Below are 21,834 nucleotides of genomic sequence, written 5' to 3'. Positions count from 1 at the left end.
GGCATCCCATATGGTGTCATATTTTATATCCTTTTGAGTTCCTTGGCTGATTTTTTTAAATAGAAATATTCACTTTTACTGCTTTTGTGCTTCCTGACTTCATGCTGTGATTTTGGTCTTCTTTTTCCACTCAAAGATTTCCTTTTAATATTTCTTCCAGGGCTGGGTTAGTGGCCATGAAATTTAGTTTTTGTCTGGGAAACCTGTTTCCTTTCCTTCTGTTCTTAAAAATAGCCTTGCTGGATAGAATATTCTTGGCTGCAAATTTTTCCCCATTCAGCACATTTATTCATTTAGCCAGCATATAGTACATCATGTTTTTGATGTAGTGTTCAATGATTCATTAGTTACATATAACACCTAGTGCTTATCATCACATGTGCTTTCCTTAATACCTATCACCTGGTTACCCCATCCTCCCACACCCCTCTCTTCTGTAGCCCTCAGTTTGGTTCCTGGAGTCCAGAGTCTCTCATGGTTTGTCTCCCTCTCTGATTTCTTCCCATTCAGTTTTCCCTCCCTTCTTCCGTGATCCTCTGTGCTATTCCTTATGTTGCACATATGAGTGAAACCATATGATAATTGCCTTTCTCTGCTTGGCTTATTTCACTTGGCATAATCCCCTCCAGTTCTATCCATGTCAATGCACATGGTGGGTATTCATCTTTTCTGATGGCTGAGTAATATTCCATTGTATATAGGGACCACATCTTCTTTATCCATTCATCTGTTGAAGGGCATTTTGGCTCTTTCCACAGTTTGGCTATTGTGGACATTTCTGCTATGAACATTGAGGTGCATGTGCCCCTTCTTTTCATTACATCTGTATTTTGGGGGTAAATACCCAGTAGTGCATTTTCTAGGTTATAGGGTAACTCTATTTTAATGTCTTGAAAAAACTCCATACAGTTTCCCAGAGTGGTTAAAACAGCTTTCATTCCTACCAACAGTGTAAGAGGGTTCCCATTTCTCCACATCCTTACCAACACTTGTTTCCTCTATTGTTAATTTTTGCCATTCTAACTGGTATAACGTGGTCATGTCACTCCCCTCTGGCTTGGAAAGTTTCTACTGAAAAATCTGGTAATAGCCTTATGGGGTTTCCTTTGTATGTATGTAACTGTCTTCCTTTGTCTTGTTGACTTCAATATTTTTTTTTAATCACTATATTTTGCCATTTTAATTACAATATGTCTTGGTGTAGATCTGCTTTTGTTGATTTTGTTGAGGTTCTCTGAGCCCTTTATCTCTATGTTATTCCTTATCTCTGTGTTAATGGTCTGTTTGTCCTTCCTTTTCTCCAAGAGTAGCCCCAATGTCTTCCAAGCTCGCCCAGAGCCAAGCATGGCGACCTTTATAATCTGAGCTTTAAATCCCACTGGTTGCAAGAACTCATGAAAATTGGGCCTTCTCACTTTCCAAGCCAATTTCTAAAGTTTTTTTTTTTTTTTAATTTTTTATTTACTTGACAGAGATCACAAGTAGGCAGAGAGACAGGCAAAGAGAAGGGGGGAAGCAGGCTCCCTGCTGAGCAGAAAGCCTGATGTGGGGCTCAATCCCAGGACGCTGAGATCATGACCTGAGCTGAAGGCAGAGGCTTAACCCACTGAGCCACCCAAGTGCCCCCCAAGCCAATTTCTATAGGGATTTACTTTCCCTGTGTGGTAGCGTGTCCTTTGTCCTTCTCCAGGACTATAGCTCCCTCTGTTTCTCTCCCAAGCTGCATCTGCACTTCCAACCTTCTTTGATGTGGCCTCTTTTCTACCTTTAGTTGTGGTGTTTGTTCTGTCAGTCTTCAGATTGACTTCTAGAGTATTTAGGCCGATATGATAGTTATCTAGTCAGATTTGTGGGACACAGGAAACCTAGGGCCCTCCTACTCTGCTCCCATATTCCCTTCTCCTCAGATCTTTCTTTTTTCTTTCTTTTTTTTTTTTTTTAAGATTTATTTGACAGATCACAAGTAGGCAGAGAGGCAGAGAGGCAGGCAGAGAGAGAAAGCAGGTCCTTGCTGAGCAGAGAGCCCAATGTGGGGCTCGATTCCAGGACCCTGGGATCATGACCTGAGCTGAAGGCAGAGACTTTAACCCACTGAGCCACCCAGGTGCCCCAAATCTTTCCTTTTTCTTAATGAAGGCTTTTCATCACTATAAACTTATAGTGGTACTGCTTTTGCTGCCTCCCATAAGATTTGCTGTTTTATTTTCACTCAAGGCATCTTTTTTTTTTAAACCCATTGATAGTTTGACAGCATGTTGTTTAATCTCCATACATATGTAATTTTCTAGTTTTCTTCTTGTAATTTTTAGCTTTATAATATTATGATCAGAAGTTACTTTAAATGATTTGAAACTTATCATATTTACTAAGACTTGTTTTGTGGCTTAACATAAAATCTGACCTGGAGAGTCCCATTTGAGAATGTCTGTTCTGCTTTTGGGTGGAATGGTCTGTAACTTGTAGTCTAACTTAGACTACAAGTTAGATCAGATGAACAGACATCCAATGTTTTTTGTCTTGTTGATTTTCTGTCCAATTTATCCATTGATCAAAGCGGGTGGGGACTGACATATCCTACTATTATTTTATTACTATTTCTACCTTTAACATTTGCTTTACATATTTAGGTCCTCCTAATTTGGATGAATAAATATTTACAAGTGTTATTTCGTTTGACCCCTTTATCATTATACAGTGACTTTGTCACTTACTAGTCTTTGTTTTAAAGTATATTTTGATGGACAAGCATAGCTATATCAACTTTTGGTTTCCATTTGTAACAGCTTCTTTCTCCTCATTCCTGAGCTTATGTGTGTCGTTAAAGATGTAGTAGTTCCAGTAGGCAGCATAGTTGGGTCTTGTCTTCTTCAATTTGTCCAGCTATTGTTTTGATTGGAGAATTCAATTCATTTACATTTAATTATTGGTAGGCAAGACCTTACTAATATCATCTCATAATTGTTCTCTGGCTGTTTTATAGTTCTTTTCTTCCTCTCTTGCAGTCTTCCTTTGTGAGTTGTTCATTTTCTGTAGCTATTCACATTAATTCCATTTTTTTTTAAAAGATTTTGTTTGAGAGAGAGAGCATGAGCGAGCACGCTAATGCACAAGCAGAGGGTGAGGGCAGAAGGAGCGGGAGAAGCAGAGTCCCTGCTGAGTGGAGAGCCCAACGTGAGGCTTAATCTCAGGACCTTGAAATCACAACCCCAGCTGAAGGCAGATGCTTAACTGAATGAGCCACCCAACTGCCCCAGTTCTCTTTGTGCATCTATTATAGGTTTTGGTGTGTAGTTATCATGAGTCTTACATGAAACATCTTTAAATCCATTAGTCTATTTTATGCTAACAATTTACTCTCCTACAAAAACTTTACTTCATTCTCCTTTTGTGTATCTGATGTCACAATTTGAATCTTTAGTATGAACAAATTACTGTAGTTATTTTTACTACCTTTGTCTTTCAACCTTTATACTAGATTTATAAAATGATGGACCCACCAGCATCACATTATTCAGAATCTATGTATTTATTTTGGTCAGTGAGATTGATACTTTTTCTTTCTTTTTTTTTTTTTTTAAAGATTTTACTTATTAGAGAGAGGGCACAGGCAGAGGGAGAAGCAGGCCCCCTGCTGAGCAGGGAGCCTGATGTGGGGCTTGACCTCAGGACACTTGGATCATGACCTGAGCAGAAGGCAGACACTTTACCAACTAAGCCACCCAAGCATCCCTCAATGTTTTGTATTTACTAATACCCTTTCATTTCAGCTTAAAGAAATCACTTTAACATTCCTTGTAAAGCTTGTTCAGTGATGACTAATTCCTTCAGCTTTTGCTTATCTGTAATACTCCCACTTTTAATTCTGAAGGACAATTTTGCTATGTATTCTTGGTTGGCAGTCACAAGTTCCCTCTTTGTTGTGGCACTGCACTGGGGGGATGGGGTTTATAAGACTGTGTCATTGCTGCTTCTGCCCACTCCAGTGTGGGTTTTTCTCTCATTAACCTGATGGATAGGAATCGCTTGGCTACTAGTGTCTGGATTTCTCTTAGAGGGAATTGTTTTGTACATAGCTGTAGATTCAGTGTGTCCATGGGAGGAGGTGAGTTTAGGAGCCTCCTATCTCACCACTTTCTACTGGGACCAATTCTTTTTTATTTGAGGATGGAAAATTTAAAATGTTTAGAATAGTAGTTATTTAATTAATATGGAACAATTTATATGGAACAGTTTTTTTCTGGACATCAGCACAGATCTTTCTGAATAGGTTTTTGATCTGTATCCCCTTTTTTTTTTTTTTTTTAATTTATTTGAGAGAGAGAGAGTACAGTGAGAGAACATAAGTAGGGAAGCAGCAGAGGGAGAGAGAGAAGCAGACTCCCTGCTGAACAGGGAGCCTGATGCGAGGCTCGATCTCAGGACCCTGAGATCATGACATGAGTTGAAGGTGGGTGCTCAACTGACTGAACCAACAGGCACCTCCTGTATCTTTTTAAATAGGACAGCAGGTACTAAGGAATGCACTCAAGTGAGCAGTGTAACCCATTGATCAAGACATTATACTGGCTGGTCTGGCATTAGCTTGCAGCCATAATTTGGGTTAATCACCTTTCACAAAATAGATTCAACTGCTAACAAGGGGACTGGGTGACGGTACAAGAAACTAAGTGCAAATTTAGTGTTAAATGTAAAAAAGATTCAAGTTGTAAATCACTAACACTTTGGTGTATGATCAGTAACACATTTCTACTTAGTCTGGTGGCTAACTTAGATTCCCATTACTCTTACCGAAAATAAGCTGTTCACCAGAAGAATTTAGGTGTCTTTAAAAGTTTGTTTATGTGTAAAGTAGCATACTCTAGAAAGATATTCTTCTCATCCTCAGAATCAATTACAGGAAATATTACAAAAAAATTAAAAAAAAATTTTAAATATATTTTGTTAATTTTGTACTATTTAATAGTCATAATGGACTGAATGTGTCTAATTTAAGACATTTATCTGAGTTTGGTAGACCTATGGCCAAATTATATAAAGAATCTGTTTTAAAAGGGCTAAAAATTATTACTGCATTGAAGGCTTTCATATTCTAAATATCTATGTAAATGTGTCCCATAGGAAACAACACAGCAAATCTGATCATTGTACTTAAGAAAATTCCCGCTTTGAATACTGTTAGAAAACAAAGCACAAATTTAAAGAAAACTTTTACAATATAAAAATAATTTCCTTTTCCTTTATCTTAATCATATACCTTAAGTAAAAAAGATAAAAGATCTTAAATAAAATATGCAAATCGGAATAGGTAAGCATCACTAACATCAAAAACACAAACTCCAAGTTGTTTTATATAGCCACATATTTAAATGTATCTAATTTTCAAATATAATTGCCTGATAGAAAATGCTCCAGTCTGCTAGAAATGGTGTTGTGTTACCAAAGGTCAGCTGCACACAAAAATGATGTTGCTGAGAGAAACATCAGCACTCTTCAGGGGTGATCCACTGCACTTACATGGCTGTTAAAACTGTTAATTCTGCCAGCTGTTCTTGAGATACTCAATGACACCTGTGATTGCAGGAAATTGCTTCCTGATGGATATTGTAGGATATATATCATTTAATAGGACTCCCAGTAGTCTTGGATTTAGAGCCAACTCCATAGGCACCAGGTTACAGGATATATAATGTTTACTTTTTTTTTTTTTTTTTTTTACTGCCTATAACGTTTCTCAATAAGTTTGGAATTGTATTTATATTTAGTAGTATAGGTACCTATAAACCTATTTATGGGTTCAGTGTCAGAACTGTGAATTACAGACACTTGGGAGAGAGGAACCATCCCTTAGATTCCTTCTACATATGCTTCAGTGTCCAGCACAGTGGTATTTGCATAATTGATATGTTAATTCAATAAACATTTACCAAGACTTCTTTACATCTTCCATTTTGGAATTATTGTGGAAAGCCAATTTTGAGATTTCCAGGCAGTGAGAATTTAACATATGAAAGGCACGTGCCATTACTGATCGTATTTCAAAAAGGTGGTATTAAAGTTAGAAGTGGCAATTGTTCTGTAACTGCTCACATATGTGAAGTGGAATCCAAGGGTAATAGGACTTAAAGGATTCAACTGAAGCAAAAATGGAAGGTATGAATAGGATTAGACTAGAAAAAAATTTTTTTTGGTAGATATTGCAGTGATAAAATAATTATCTTCATGAGGAAATACTGAGAAGGAGATAAAGTGACATCAAATAAATCTTCCAATATAATAGAGCATAATTCTAGTAAGTTTTTGGGGAAACTTTTTTTTTAATTTGCTGACCTCTTTCAAACAATTAGAGTTTTTAATGCACTCTGAACTGTAACTAAACAACTACACGTTACTGACATGTTTGTTAAGATGCAAGGAAAATTCCAGATTCTTTTAGTCTGAACAACCAAGAAATGAAAAGAGCCCAGCCTTAGATTTATATACTTTTCTTATAAAAATAAGTTGTTATGCCAATATTTATCTGAAAATGGCAGCATTCAACAGCAAACTAATAAATGGAATAACCGCAGTGTCATTATGAGCTACAGTGAAACAAAACCGTAAAGTTACTTTTCCTATTTGAATAATAAATCAGACGAGTGAAAAAAACCTCAACTGTGGGGGGAGGGGAAGAGGCAAATGTAAATACAGGATCTATATCAAAACAAAGTCCAGAAGACAAAAACCATAAATATTAGAACAATACTTCAAAAGTCAATTACTATCACAGGGTAAAACTTCTAAGAAAGCAATTCAGAAGATAAATAAACACATATGTTTAAAATCCAGAACTCTAAATACCTGATATACTTGGGCCCACTACACAGCCCACTTACCAGCTCCAAATATTGTTTTCCTCAGGTATTTCTAGAGGCTGTAGAAATCTACTGGGTTCATTTATTGTTACAAAAACTTTTCTCAATTGTGAAAAATTAAAATCAGTTCTTCAAACTTTAGAAAGAAAATGAAAAGTCGCTTCACTATAAAACACCATGAAAACAGTATGTTTGCCACAGTGGGAGTGTGTTTTTTTTTTTTTAAAAGGAAACAGAATCTGTTTCATCCCATTTCAGAACAGGTGACAAAAACTAAGTTACAGCTCTTCAGGCCAGCCACAAAACTTTAAGAAATAGAGACCAGTTTCGTACAACTTAGACACATATGTACATAACTCAACAGGCTCCTGTTTGTGCCAGCCAGTCTTAACATCATTTCCAGGGGTCAGTAATCTCTGGCCCATGAACTGAATGTGGTTTGTGGTCTGTTTGTGTATGGCCCTGAGCTAAGAATGGTTTTTGCATTCTTTTAAAGGGCTGTAAACAAAACAAAAACAGTATGTGACAACTGTATTATGGTTTACAAAGCCTAAAATCTTTACAATCTGGCCTTTTATAGAAAAAGTTTGCAGACCCTTCATTTATACCAGTGTTGTACAGAATTCAGACAGTGCAATTACAAGTCCAAGATAATGTTCATTTATTCCCACCAAGTAGTAACATCCTAAAAAGATGTCTTCTGATGTCATTTGTTAGAATTCCTTCTCTTTTTTCTTCATCTTTAACATCATTAAAGTTCATCCTATAATAATGTAAAAGTGATTGAAAGAAAAAGTATGAATTTATATTAAAATATTGATTAGTTTATAGTATTCTACCTTTTAAAAAATAACTAATGGATCACTGTATGAAATACACCTTGCCTAATTGTCACAATGGAAAAGGATATCTCTTAGTTCTTACCTGTCCATGCAGATACTACTAATTACACTTAAGTAATGATATTGGTATGTTTTTAAACTTAATTTCATTTATGATATTCTGGTTTACGTCTAATAACATTTTCTATTTCAAAGGTTTAACTTGAGATAAGAGTCATACTTTAAAACCTCTCGAGGAAGCTGACCTGGTAAAAACATCGGAAAATATTTTTGTAAAGAAGATAAAGATTTATAACTCCCCAAACAGGATGTAAGCCCTCTGTGTTGGAGTCTGCAGTTCTAATATGGCTCTCCAAGGCCAGAGGTCTCTAGCCCTCTCCAGAATCTGGGTTGTTCTTCTTTGTCCTTCTTTCACCTTATAGGGAAAGAATACAAAACAACCTCATACATGATTTTATTAAATTCCACTCAGAAAGCACTCCAGCACTCTTTGGCCTGTTTTTAAGTATGTCCTAGGATGACAATGATTTTAAAAAGGGAAAAAAGAACAGTTCTTTCACAGAATAGCAAAGGGCTTGCACTGCCTCTTGAGTAAGAAAAATTCAAGAAGGGGCCAAGACGAATATGGTTCCAATATATCCTGACTCTACCAGAGTAGATATTTTGCCTTATAAAATATTTTATGAGGCTCCAGTATATTTATTCTCAACAAGTCAATGCTTTATTTATAATTGAACAAAATTTAAATAAAGTAGTGAACTATGGCCAAAACTTGAGTTAAATGGTTTTATGTATCTAAATTTCTATGCTTATTAGTGCCTACAAGCTACATTCTGATTATCGTATTTTCCAAATTAAGAAATTTCAACTTTACTATTTTTTGAAGCTTCTACTCTACCTGTTTATTGATATAATGTACAGTAAGAATAGATAATGTTTGCCAAAGTCAGCTCTAGATTTAGTCCTTACCTTATCTCTCTTTCCATGATTTTGGAGATTTTTCAATTTTTCATATATGAAGGTAGCAATCTCTTTTGCATCTCTGGAATCTATTTGCTCTCCCCAAATATTTCTCTAAAATTAAAAACACTCCTGTTATAATCTTTAAGGTATCTATTCAAAACATGACATTTCCATTTAAGAAATTTGATTAAATATTCCTTAAAAGTTCTAAATATTTGAAACTCAAATTTCTTCAAGGAAATAATGCTGCAAAAGCAGTTAACTCATAATTTACTTAAATACAATACTGTTAGGGGAACATGAAAATAATTCATTGGAAAAAATGATATTGCTAACTCCAATTGCCTTAAAATAACTAAACTGTAAAGAAAAGACAGCCCTCACAGGATTCAAATCATTCCAATCTAATACGAATCATAGGCACAGTTAAAACCTTGGTCAACAACACTGGAAAGTACTGTATGTCTCCTGGTTCTCATTTGCTCAGAGCAGGAAAGTGGCTGAAAATCAGGGAAGGGGGCAGGTCAATATATCAGGCTTGCTTTTCTTGGATCTGGTGTTATTTATTTCCTTCTTGGTGGGAACTCCACACTGTATGTTAGGATTTTGTTTTTTTTTTGTGTTCCTGCCCACCTGATTCGTACTGCTATTTACCACAATCATTATTCTGCTTTGATTTTCAAATCTGGCCTGGACTTCCACCTCTGTCTTTTGGTTTTGGACAGGGGTATTTGGGGTCCTAATGTCTTCTGGGCTTCTCCTGCCACATGGTAACATCTTTTCAAACAGCTCTTTCTATGGCCTGATTAATTCTGTGACTGCTCATTATACTGATACTTCCCTAACACCATCTGAGTGAAGACCCCTATCTATGTCATAAATTTCTCAGCTGTTCTGAGAATCAAAGTCGAGTCAATGATTCCAAAGAAATGAAGATTCAGGTACTAGTATAAGCTCCTTTACTCTCACTGAGTTCTGCTTACCCCAGGCTGTTCTTAAGACAGAATTAACCTCTTTGCCAAATCAAAATCCTTCACTGAAAAATTTAGATGACAACACTAGACTTCTGAAATTCATCATCCAATTTCATTATTTAACTCCAAAATATAATTTCTAATAAATAAACATGAAATCTTAAGCTGATGAGCTTTCTCAAAAAGTATAAAAATATTTGAAATGACTTACTTCAAATGTTTTACCAGAAAACATGAATACATAGCAAATCCTTATTTAATTACATTGTCAAAAATGTCATGCTTTTACCCAGAAAGATAGCAAAAGTCATGAATACTTTCAGTTAGCAATTACATTGGTTGAAAGGTATATGCATTTATATAAATGACCATAGGGGTTATCACCTGAATTTTAAGACCCATCAGTAGATGTCTAGTTTTCTTTTTGAAGGGGAAAAAAAAAAACACATAGTGGTCCACAGAAGGGAGTTATAACCAAACCAAGGAACCATAAGTTTTATTTTATAGTCTAAATCACTAATTTATATTTCTCAAGATAAATGTTCTGGTACTAGTCTATTTAAAAAATATTATGAATTATGATAGTATTCTTTTAATTTTTTTTGTTTCCTGGGAAAAATAATAATAAAGGTAATATTTTTCTAAAAGTAGGAAATACAGAACTTCACAGAAAATAATTACCTTAAATCTCCACTCAGAAAACTACTACTAATATTCTAGTATGTTTCTTCAGTAGTTTCTGTAATCTAGGAGTACAAAAATTTTAAGGCAGTGGGTCATCTGAACTTTGAGACAGAAAAACCTTTTAAAATCACGTGATGCATATTTTACCGAAGCTTCTTTTCACATATACAAATGAAACAAATGACAAAGGGAGAAAAAGCTAATAAAAACATTCAGACTAATAACAAACCTTTCCACTTGGTCTGCTATAGGAGAGGCATATATACGAAGGCCTTGTACGTACCTTTGTTCTTTCGTAGGGAAAAAATTTAACAGTTGGATAGGCTCTGATGCCAGCTTTCTGGCATGTTTGGGCATAAGCCTGACAGTCTACTTTTCCAGCTTTCACTTTTCCTTTAACCATCTGAAAAGAGAGAAATATGGTTTGTCATTCTCTGTGGCATAAACTATTTTGGCAACCACAAAGCAAAATAATACAAATATTTTCAAATCTTTATCACTGTCAAGGCTTAAGCTTTCATCCTTTCCATCCTGGTAAGACCCTTCCAACTTTTTACTGGCTCTTTAAACACCTGTTTACCCAGAAACACCTCTCCAAGAGCAAATAAACTCTTTATCTTATCAAGAAAAGCTCCTTCCTGGTACCCACACCCTGTCCATCACACCACAAACACCTCAGATTCTGTCCTCATCCACCTTCTTCCTTTCTCTGGTCTCACATGCTGAGGGAGCACTCTTCCTTTTGTGGAAGGCTCACAACTCTACCTAAGCCTCCAGTCCCTCTGTATCAGGCCTCTGACTTGCTCTTCAGGGTATGGTCTTTTTCATATTGAGTAACCTTCTGCTATATTCAAGATACTGTTGCATTACAAAATAAGCTAAATACAAAGGGAGTAAAACATTTTGTTGAATTATTAAAGAAAAAGGAAGCATAAAAAAAGAAAAAGATCTAGTAAGTGGAAAATAACCTCTTATTTGAAGGACAATCCAATAACTAAACTAATCTTTTATGACTCCTGGAAATCCCTTTGCTGAAGAAATTTCCATAGCTTGGGATTTTCAGCTTTTGTTTTAGGCTGGTGAAACTGGAGCTTTCTCATTCTAGAGAGTGTTTCACAGCCCATGGGCAAACCTCCCTGAAGTCAGGAAGCTAACAATCTGGATAGGCTAATGAGAAGGCTAACAGAAACAATAAACATTCAGACTTATTCAGTTTATGCATTCAGTTAAGTTTTATGAGCATTTACTGAGTTAGACAAGACTAGTAAAACTAGCCCTCAAGAAGCTCAGTCTTATGGAGGAGACAGGTAACTAAGTATTTAACATTCATTATGTAAGTACACCAAAGGAGTACAAGATATTAAAGTGAACTGACTGAAATGGGGACAGTGAATACAGAAGTGCCAACTGAAGCTGGGTTTTGTAGGATAAGGAGGAAAAGATCCACATGACCAAGATAAGGAAAAGGCATTTTAGAGATAGGGAACAGCATGTACTTGTTCAACAAACTTGGAGTACCTCGTTGTGGCTGAACTGTAAGGTTTGGGGTAGGGACAGAGAAAAAGCCAAAGAGATAGAAAGGGTCCCATCAGAGACGTGATGGTGCAACCTAGGATGCCAGGTCAGAAAACTGGTTCACAGAAAGCCTGAGAAGGGAGTATTTCAGAAAGATGATCAGGGCAGAACTGAAGAAGGCAGACTGGCAACATGAGAGTAGCTGAAAGGTACACGAGATGTCTCGATGAGATGATGAGGGCTTGAACAGAGAGGCTAGCAGAAGAGATGGAGAGGAGATGTCAAATTTGAAAGGCATTTAAAAGACAGAACTGATAGGATCTCTGATGGCCTGCCAAGCAGCAGAGTAAAGGAAAGAAATAGGGAACAAGCAAAACTGAGGTATCTGGCTATTAGGTAGACGATGTCCTCAATCAAGACAGAGGTGTTAGCTAAAAGCGTTAATAAGGAAGAAATCTGCAAAGATTATAGTCATAGAAATGAAATGGAATTGAAAAAAAATTCACAGGAAACTTAAGAGAATTAATATTTAAAATACTTATAGCTAATCATTTAATATAGCTACTTTTAAAATAACTGTTATTTTATCTAATTATTAAAACATGTATGTGACTACAAGTTATTTAAGTAGAAAGACAAGACTTACCCTAGCTAAGAGCTCAAATTCTGGAGCAAAATTCTGGCAAGGTCCACACCAAGGAGCATAGAAATCAACCACCCAGTGATTTTTCCCTTGTGTAACTTTTTCATTGAAAGTCTGAGGCGTCAGATCTATGGATGCTTGAGGTAAGAATCTGTGGCAAGGGATCAAATTATTTTTCATTATATGAAACCAAAGGAAACATCTAAAATATAATACTGTAAAAGTTTCTAAGTAAAAAAGGCCTTCCAAGTTATCTTGGTAAATTATAATTCCTTACGAAGTAATTTAAATTGCCACAGCCTTAAGCAACTCACAATAAATGTAACTACAGACATAAGAGGAAGGTAAATAGTACTGAATCTATTTTATATGATGATGCATATTTTGATTACTCACCCTAGACCCCAAATTCTCAGGGAATAAGCATCTCTATTCCATCCATTGTAACTACTGAAAGAAGAAAATTGAAAAAAAAGTTTTAAATACTATATTCTATTATTGGATATGCTCAGAGAACCATCTCTCTGCAGCAACTGAGCAGTTTAACTTATTGACTAGATACCATTTCCCTTCTCAGATACACCTACCTATAAATGCTGCTTACATGGCTTTCCAAATAAATTTTTCTCTAGTCTGGGTGTTTTTTTGGTGCTCCAGACAGCCCCGAAGTCTAACTGCCTGCTGGACAGCTCCTATAGATGCATGGGAATGGTAACACTCCAAATGTCTAAGACTTCAGTTTAGAACCTTTATTCTGGTCATTATGTCTGTCAAATTCCTACCCACTTTTTAAGACCCATGTCAAAAGCCACCTCTTAAATGCAGCCTTTCATGATTTCCTCTCATAGCTGTGATCCTTCCCTCCTTTGCAATCCATGGTTCAGTTTTACTTTTTACATAATGTTCTTTATATTCTGCCTTACATTTGAGTTTTCTACCCCAAATGCCATGTGGTGTTACAGAAACAGGATGGGCATTGACACAGACTGGGCTGAATCTTCAACTATAAACCTTAGCAGCTGTGTGACTTGACAAAATTATTTAAGGTGTGTTAATCAGTTTACTTATCTGTAATAGGAGGAAAGGCAAGAATTCTTATTTCTCAGGGTCTACGGGAGGACTAGTGGGAATAACATGAACAAAAGGATCTGGTATAACACCTGAAACCAAAAACTAACTTACTAAATGTTAGTACTTCCTCCGTTTATCTTTTTCTATAATGGTGTGCCAGCTTCGTAAACACTGAGATCATTCAATTCTTTTTTCATCTTCAGAGGTTCTCATTAGCACATCATCTTAAAACATGGGAGGCTCCCAAAAAATATTTGTTGGGTTAACGTCTATTTAATTAAGATAATTTTTTTTTAAAGAAGCTTATTTATTTAAGTAATCTCTATACCCAACATGCAGCTGGAATGCATGACCATAAGATCAAGAGTCACATGTTCTTCTGACTGAACCAGCCAGGCACCCCTAAGATAACTTTAAAATTTTAACTGTTTAAAAAAATGTTATAATAAATGTCTTTACATTTTAGGCAACACTTACTGATACTGATAAGCTTTATTTGATTTTTGGGGGAAAAATCTTATCTCAGGGTATCTCCGAACATTTTCTTGGGCACAAAAAGAATGATACTGTTGGCAGTCTATACTGCCCACATTGATCAGTCCAGTTAATGTCTATAAAAGAGAAAGAGAGAAGATAAACAGATCAAAGTGATTAGAATAAAATTAGAATTAGAATAAAATATAACTTTATGTTTATAATAGAGAAATTATCACTGTGAGATGATTATTATTTTTCAGTGACTAGAACACTTACAGTAATGAACTGAGAATGTAATGCTGTAGTTAGGACCCTACTACAATTATTGCAGATTAAACAACAGATTTCATTCATGTTCTATGTGGGGGGAAATTAGGTATTTATAAAATTAAGTGTTAGAAACAAGGAACTAATGAAGTTCCTTGCAATGGTATTTCAGTTCTTTTTCAAATAGAGACTTGCATTGCAACACATTGAAATCATGCCCAAATTTTAAAATTTTACTGAAAATCTTAAATGTGAAGATACTAGAAATCACTTTTACCTGTTTGGTTTGTTCACTTTTTCTTAGAAATATAAAATAGAGATTTCATCTTCCATTCTCTTATTTAGTAACTTTCTTCCAATCCTTCATAACACTATGTCTATTTGTATGGAAAATAAAGGGATTTGGGGGTTGACTTTGGCAAAAATTTGGCCAGATAAGTACCAAACAAGTGACACAGAAAAAAAAAAAAAAAGGTATCTATACCATTCACCCAACCAGACAGAAAGAGAGTTGAAATCTAACTGGTATAATCAGAACTGTTCTAAGTGATAATCTAGATAGAGGTGGGTTCATCTCAGTTTCAAAACAGTTTTGTTAAATACACATTCATGCTATATGTTAAGATTTTTTAAGAAACTACTATACCCGGGCCATTCTTTTCCATTCTGGCATTAGGACTTGACAGGGATGACACCAAGGAGAATAGAAATCAACCATCCAGACTTCGTCCTGTTTTCTCTGTTTAACTAGTTCGTTGAAAGTGGTGGGTGTCAGGGTGATCACTGAAGGATTCATAAGATCCTAAAGAGAATATAACTTTCATTATAACAATATAAAAAAGTGTTCACATATTCTTGGCAAATTGTTGTCACTTAGAAAAGTTCCTGTTTCTGAATAATAAAAAGATACTTATGGATGTTTAAAAGATAATCGACAGTGAATTATTTTAAAAAGGAAGGAATTATTCCCAGTTAAGTTTAGACTTTGCCCATTAGCCTTCTTAATTCAAGGTTTATTATAATTTTTTCTTACTTCTATGTATCATTAAAATCATCTTAGTAGAGAACAGAGGCAACTTTACTTAAGGTGACATTAGATGGGACAAAAAGTTCTAAGAGGTGCCCAGATAGCTACACAGGCCAAATAGTCTTGTTCCAGAACCAATGATTGGTTTGGAAACGATCCTTTAATCATTAATGAAAAGCCCATTACTCTATTTTCCTGACAGTCTGATTGGAGATACTGCTCAACCTCCCTAAACGCTCACTTGCTCCAAATGCTGTCTTAATACAGCTTCAGTCTACCATGATAGGGTAATACTAACAAAAATGTTAGCTTCACAGGGGAAATAATAAAAAACAAAACAGCACAAAACCAAAAACCAGTTAAAAATAATTTACCTCAGTAAATTACAATACTATAAATTAAAATACCTCTATGAATTCCAAGATCTGTTCAGCAGAGTGATGTCCTTCATATTCATGAACATTGGACTGGTTGAAAACCACTGTTGTTGGATAAGCCTGAATGTTATACTGTTAGGAATAAGAATACAAACTAAAGATTTTATGCATTTTACCTCTTGGTTGCAAATTTATAACCAAATTGCTTTTAAGTAGCAACAGTAACATTTTAAAAACCCATTGCTAAACTGCTGGTGACTGAAAAATTTTAGCCTGGCCAAATTTGGCAAAGAAATGGATTCACAGTTGCACTGATAAATTACCCTTTTTTATAGGTAGTCCATTAGCCATAAAATCCATGGGCAATGAAACATTGAGAAGTGCGCAAAGCCATAATATGGCTGATTATGAGTGTGGGCCCTTTTGACTCTCTTGAAGCAAGATGGATAATACATTCTTGGGACATGAGTCATAATTCCTTAAGTTAAAATATGGTTGTGTATGCATTATTCTTTCTTTATCCTTGCTACTTCGTTTCCTTTATTTTCTTCTACTACTAGACAAATTGGAGCATTATTGTGGTTTCAAAGACTCAAGTCAGAGATTAGCCTTCTCTTTACAGCATTATCCATCTTGCTTCAAGAGAGTCAAAAGGGCCCATGCTCCTAATTAGCCATATTATGGCTATGCTGTGTGAATTCTCTGTAGCTGATCTTTGCATCCTTAAAGTTGACAAGCACTCAGCAGCAAACTGGAATGTTTGATTAGGATTCAAAAAACTCAGTAGGTATGACTGTTTAGCATATGCTGGACATCTTTTTAGCACTGAAATATGCAGTTTCTCTTCTTAAAAGCTTTTATTTATCTGAGAGAGAATCTGAAGCAGATTCCATGCCAAGCACAGAGCCTGACATGGGACTCAATCCCATGATCACGAGATCACAACTTGCGCAGAAACCAAAACTCTTGAGGCTTAATTGACTGGGTCACCCTGGTGCCCCTTAAATAAGTAGTTTCTAATCTATTCTGTATAACAACTCTATTCAGAAGCTAAAATTACCACATCAACTTTACAGACGAGAAAACGGAGGTATTGAGAGGCTATGTGACTTGGTCAAGCTCCACCAATTAGTGAGTAATGACTCCTGGCCTCTATTCCAGGTGAAGCTGACACCACAGTTTTAAAATCTTATGTTTTACTCAATTATCTCAAGGATATTTAATAGTTTTGATAAAAAGTAGAAAAACTAGAAGAATTCAAATTAAGGTAATCATTATTTATCACATGGTTTGTATCTTGCTTAAGAACTTTTCAATGTCACATATAAGATGTTCAAAACCAAAGATCTTACATTAGTTTTTAGTTAAATGAAATTTCAAACAGAATGAAGAGGGAAATCACCTGACAAATACCCAGATATCCCTTCTCAATATTTAAATTTAACTTCTTTGTCACCCTGGCAGATTGCTTAAATTCTGTTTTTTGATCACATTTCCTTTCTTCCCTGAAAGTAAGAGCAATCAATATCCTCAAATAAGTATATATCCAATCCATAAATGTTTTGATACTTTTGTGACATGCGTAAGTATCCCTGGGTAATATAGTGAAATGCTGAAGCATTAAAAATTTTTCTGTAATTCTATCATACTCTGTAAGGTATTCTGCAGCTTGCTTTTGTCATCTTACAATGCATTTTTGAGACTTACCCATGCTGGTAAAGATAGATTTAGTTTTAAATGCTCTATGGTATTCATTACATGACTGGATCATTTATCGATATACTTGCTATTACCAGATTTCAAAATTTTTGTTAATTTGTTTATAGATTAATTTGATGGATTGTTGTAATTTGTACTTTCTTGATGGTCAGTGAAGTGCAAGATTTTTTATGTTTGTTGGATTTTTCTAAAAAGTCTCAACTTTCTCATCTACTTAAACTCACTTGTAGTCAAATATTTTGGCAGTAAGGTTTTCTGTCAGTTACATGTGCTATAGTTTTTGGCAATAGTTTTATCATTTAATGTAGTCAAAATCATTCACATTTTTACCTTGTGTGTGTGGACTGAGAAATTTTTCCTCACACAGATGCCATAAAGATTTCACTCTACATTTACTTGTTTTTAAAACCTATCATTTTATTTTCCTTCCTTCTCCTCCATTTTTCTTTTTCTTTTCCAAGTTGGCTTTTATAGAATATTTAAAATACACATGCAGGCAGACAGCAATACATTTGCATATACTCTTGTAGCTATAATAATCTTCCACGCATGCGCACACTTACTTCATTTATACTCCCTCCCAACTCTATTCCTATACCAATATTATTTTATTTTATTTTATTTTATTTCTTAAAGATTTCACTTGCTTATTTATTTGACAGAGAGAGAGAGTGACAGACAGACAGTGAGAGGGGGAACATAAGCAGGGGGTGAGAGATGGAGAAGCAGGCTTCCCGCCGAGCAGGGAGCCTCATGTCAGGCTTGATCCCAGGACCCTGGGATCAATGACCTGAGCCGAAGGCAGACGTTTAACAACTGAACCACCCCAGCACCCCCACCGATATTATTTTAAAGCAAATTCCAGATGATTTATCGTTTCATCCATATTTCAGTATATTTAAAATATAAGAACTTTCCTTCAAGTGTATATACACACTTACATAAAATATAAGGACTTTCCTCCAAGTGTAACTACACTGTCATTTTTAGACCTAAAAATGAACAATTCCTGTTAATTTTCAGATACCCTGTCAGTGCTCAAATTTCCCTAACTACCGGTTGCTCATTTTTTTGCAGTTGGTTTGGCATCCAAATGAGACCAAAACATTGCATTTGAGTGATATGTCTTTTGAATTTCTTTCATCTCTTTTCCCACCTTTCAGTGTATCTGACCAATAAATTAGGTATTTGTCCTGTAAGATCCTCTACATGCTGGCACTTACAGATTTCATGCCCATGGTTTCATTTAATGTTCCTCTAACTGATTCCCTACACACGGAGAGATCTCAAAGTGTGATTTGATTTAGGTCTCAGAGACTTGTTCCAAGAATATTTTATAGATGGCATATACTTTCATGACAAGATATATAGTTTCTAGGTATTCCTGGAACTGAAAAATGAACATTAATTAACCTAAGAAAATATTTTATTATAAACAAAGGTTCAAAAATCTTGTTCATTTTTAAAATTTCCATCTACTAAGAAAACAATTATGAGGAAAACCTGAGAATCAAACTACAAACTGCCAAAAGGCAATATTGCATCAAAAATTATAAAGATTTTAAATAATAGAAAAATCATATATTTTATCACATAAACTAAATATTTTCCTATGTTTGATAAATAAGACCATATCCACATTCAACTCTTTATGTTGTCTATTCATGTTTTAATCCAATCATAATTTTATATCATTTTTTGAAATATTTATTACTCCTCTAAATATAGATGCACATTTTAAGTTACACTGAAAAAGGTCTCTATTTCAAAACTATTTTACAATAGTGTTAATTAGAACAAGTATTTTATACGTACCATGTTACAGAGTCCCTCATGAACTGTACAATCTAGTGTACCAAACTTAAGCTGACCGTAAAGATGCTTTGATGCTTTTCGTAACTCTGGCAATAAAGCTCGACATGGTGGACACCACTATGAAAGAAAAAATATAAGCATAGAGTTACAGGGAACAAAAAAGCCACATTTCTGCAACAAGCAATATATACTAAGTAAGACAAACCATACTTAGTGGCAAACTTTTGTGTGCCTGCCTGTGTATTTAATTCTTGGAGGGGCAAGTGCATCCCTGCCCCCTTGGAAGCAGTATCTGATAGGAGCCAAAGTGAGTAACACAATTTTGGTATTCATGGCTCAAGACTATCTAGAAAAAGTCTTTTTGCTATGATAAGAGAAAATCTGACAACACTGAAACTGACAGATAAAAATTACTTACTGGGGCAAAAAAATCAACGAGCCACGGTTCCTTGTCATTGGCAGGAAAATTTTGAGGTCCAAGTGTGGTAACATGAGAATTAACACTTTCTTTGGCAAAGGCAAGTATATCATATAGAATCTTCTTTCCTTTGAAATTGAATAAAAGAAAAATTAAAATCCACATTCTTCCTTTCTACCCATATAAACATTTCAAAGTTTTTATACTTAATATATTAAAGAAATAAAGATAAACTTATTGAACCCACTGATTTTGGTGAGGGTCTAGTGTTCTTTATACTATACGTAAACAGGTTTGCTCTGCCAGGAGTACCTTTCTTATATGCTTCTGTTTCTTGGAGGACCTATCTTTCCAATATTTCTTTATCCTCAGAGGCAGAGTAACCACTTCTTGCAGTATTTGTGTTCTTTATGCTTACCTGAACTATTACTGTGGCCCAACTACTAAATCTGCTTCTTCAAACTCAACTTCCCTTATGAATTCAAAACCTGTATTACCAACTACCCAGTGAAAGTATTCACATGGATGTCATACAAACATTTCAAATATATTAAAACTGAAATTGAGTTATTTTCCCCAGGACTTGCTCCTTTTCTCACCTTCCCTATCTTGGCAATGACATAATTATCCACTAGGTGGATGAACAGAGTGAGAACTAAAAAAGAAATAAATAAAATATATAAAAAATGAGTCAGAGGCCAAAGAATACAGTAACACTAAAAACACATGGGAGGGAATCAACAGATTAGAAACAGCATAATGGACCAGGAATCTGGAAGACAGAGTTGAGAAAATCCCCCAGGCTGAAAAGCAAAAAGAAAAGAATAAAAAACAAGTACAGGTTAGGTTAACGGACCTCTAGGACAGCATCAAGCATACTAATCTTGACATTATAGAGGTTTCAGAAAGAGAAGAAAGAGACTAAAAGGCAGAAAACTTACTTGAGGAAATCAGAGCTGGAAAACTTCCCTACCAGGGGAAGGAAGCAGATACACAGATTTAGGAAGCACAGAGAAAACCAAACAAGAAGAATTCAAGTAAATTCAAACCCAGACACATTTTTAAAATGTCAAAACTACAGAGAAACAGAAAATCTTAAAAGCAGCAAGAGCCATGCCAATAGTATATAGCAGGGTACCCCCATATGATTATAAGCTGATTTTTTCACCAAAAATATAGCAGGCCAGGGGTGCCTGGGTGGCTCAGAGGGTTGGGGCCTCTGCCTTCAGCTGAGGTCATGATCCCAACGTTCTGGGATCGAGCCCCACATCGGGCTCTCTGCTCAGCAGGGAGCCTGCTTCCTCCTCTCTCTCTCTGCCTGCCTCTCTGCCTACTTTATCTGTCAAATAAATAAATAAAATCTTTAAAAAAAAATATAGCAGGCCAGAAGGGAGTGATATAATATATTCAAACTGTTGAAAGGAAAAACTCTACAACCAAGAACACCCCATCCAACAAAGTTATCATTCAGAATCAAAGGAGAGAGTTTCCCAGGCAAACAAAAGTTCAAGGAGTTCATCACCTACACCAGCCTTAAATGTTACAGAAACTTCTTTAAGTAGAAAAGAAATGGCCATAGTTAAAAGAATGTTATGAAAAAAAAAAAATCACTGGTAATGGCAAACATTAGTAAACATGCAGAAAAGGCAGTGGATTGATCACTTTTAAGGCTAGTACCAAGGTTAAAGAGAAAAAGTAGTAAAACTTGTATCTACAATAATTAGTTATGGGATACACAAAAGATGTAAAATAGGATGCCAAGTAAAAGTCAGCAGGGAGAGTAAAATGTAGTGCTTTTAAAATGCATTCAGGGGGCGCCTAGGTGGCTCAGTGGGTTAAAGCTTCTGCCTCTGGCTCAGGTCACGATCCCAGGGTCTTGGGATTGAGCCAAGCATCAGGCTCTCTGCTTGGCAGGGAGCCTGCCTCCCCCTCCCTCTGTGCCTGCCTCTCTGCCTACTTGTGATCGCTGTCAAATAAATAATCTTTAAAAAAATAAAATAAAATGCATTCAAACCTAAGTGACAATCAATTACTATACACATAGGTTGTTACATATGATCCTAATGGTAACCAAAAACCTAGAACAGATGCACAAAGAAAGTAAAAGAAATGCAAATATAACACTAAAGAAAGTCGTCAAATCACAAGAGAAGAAAGGAACAGAGAAGAACTACAAAACAGGCAGAAAATA

The 21,834-nt window shown here is 35.5% G+C and overlaps 1 protein-coding gene across 3 annotated transcripts in view; it reads right to left on the bottom strand.

Annotated features, from left to right (window-relative positions):
- Nucleotides 1-6,466: 6,466 nt before the first annotated feature.
- The window catches only part of DNAJC10 (DnaJ heat shock protein family (Hsp40) member C10), a 50,075-nt gene continuing 34,707 nt past the window's right edge, over nt 6,467-21,834 (bottom strand). For all 3 annotated transcript variants that reach the window (XM_059394293.1, XM_059394294.1, XM_059394295.1), the window contains exons 14-23: nt 19,644-19,771; nt 19,226-19,342; nt 15,722-15,823; nt 14,934-15,089; nt 14,021-14,154; nt 12,869-12,922; nt 12,476-12,623; nt 10,598-10,717; nt 8,663-8,767; nt 6,467-7,614 (exon numbers count right to left, since the gene is read on the bottom strand). In XM_059394293.1, the coding sequence (XP_059250276.1) occupies nt 7,603-7,614; nt 8,663-8,767; nt 10,598-10,717; nt 12,476-12,623; nt 12,869-12,922; nt 14,021-14,154; nt 14,934-15,089; nt 15,722-15,823; nt 19,226-19,342; nt 19,644-19,771 (1,076 nt within the window). In that variant the 3' untranslated portion in view covers nt 6,467-7,602. The remainder of the gene's footprint in view (nt 7,615-8,662; nt 8,768-10,597; nt 10,718-12,475; nt 12,624-12,868; nt 12,923-14,020; nt 14,155-14,933; nt 15,090-15,721; nt 15,824-19,225; nt 19,343-19,643; nt 19,772-21,834) is intronic.

The sequence above is a fragment of the Mustela nigripes genome, chromosome 3, assembly GCF_022355385.1.
Source record: "Mustela nigripes isolate SB6536 chromosome 3, MUSNIG.SB6536, whole genome shotgun sequence".
Taxonomy (NCBI): domain Eukaryota; kingdom Metazoa; phylum Chordata; class Mammalia; order Carnivora; family Mustelidae; genus Mustela; species Mustela nigripes.
Note: the sequence above shows the minus strand (reverse complement) of the source record. Positions and strands in the feature narration are given on the sequence as shown.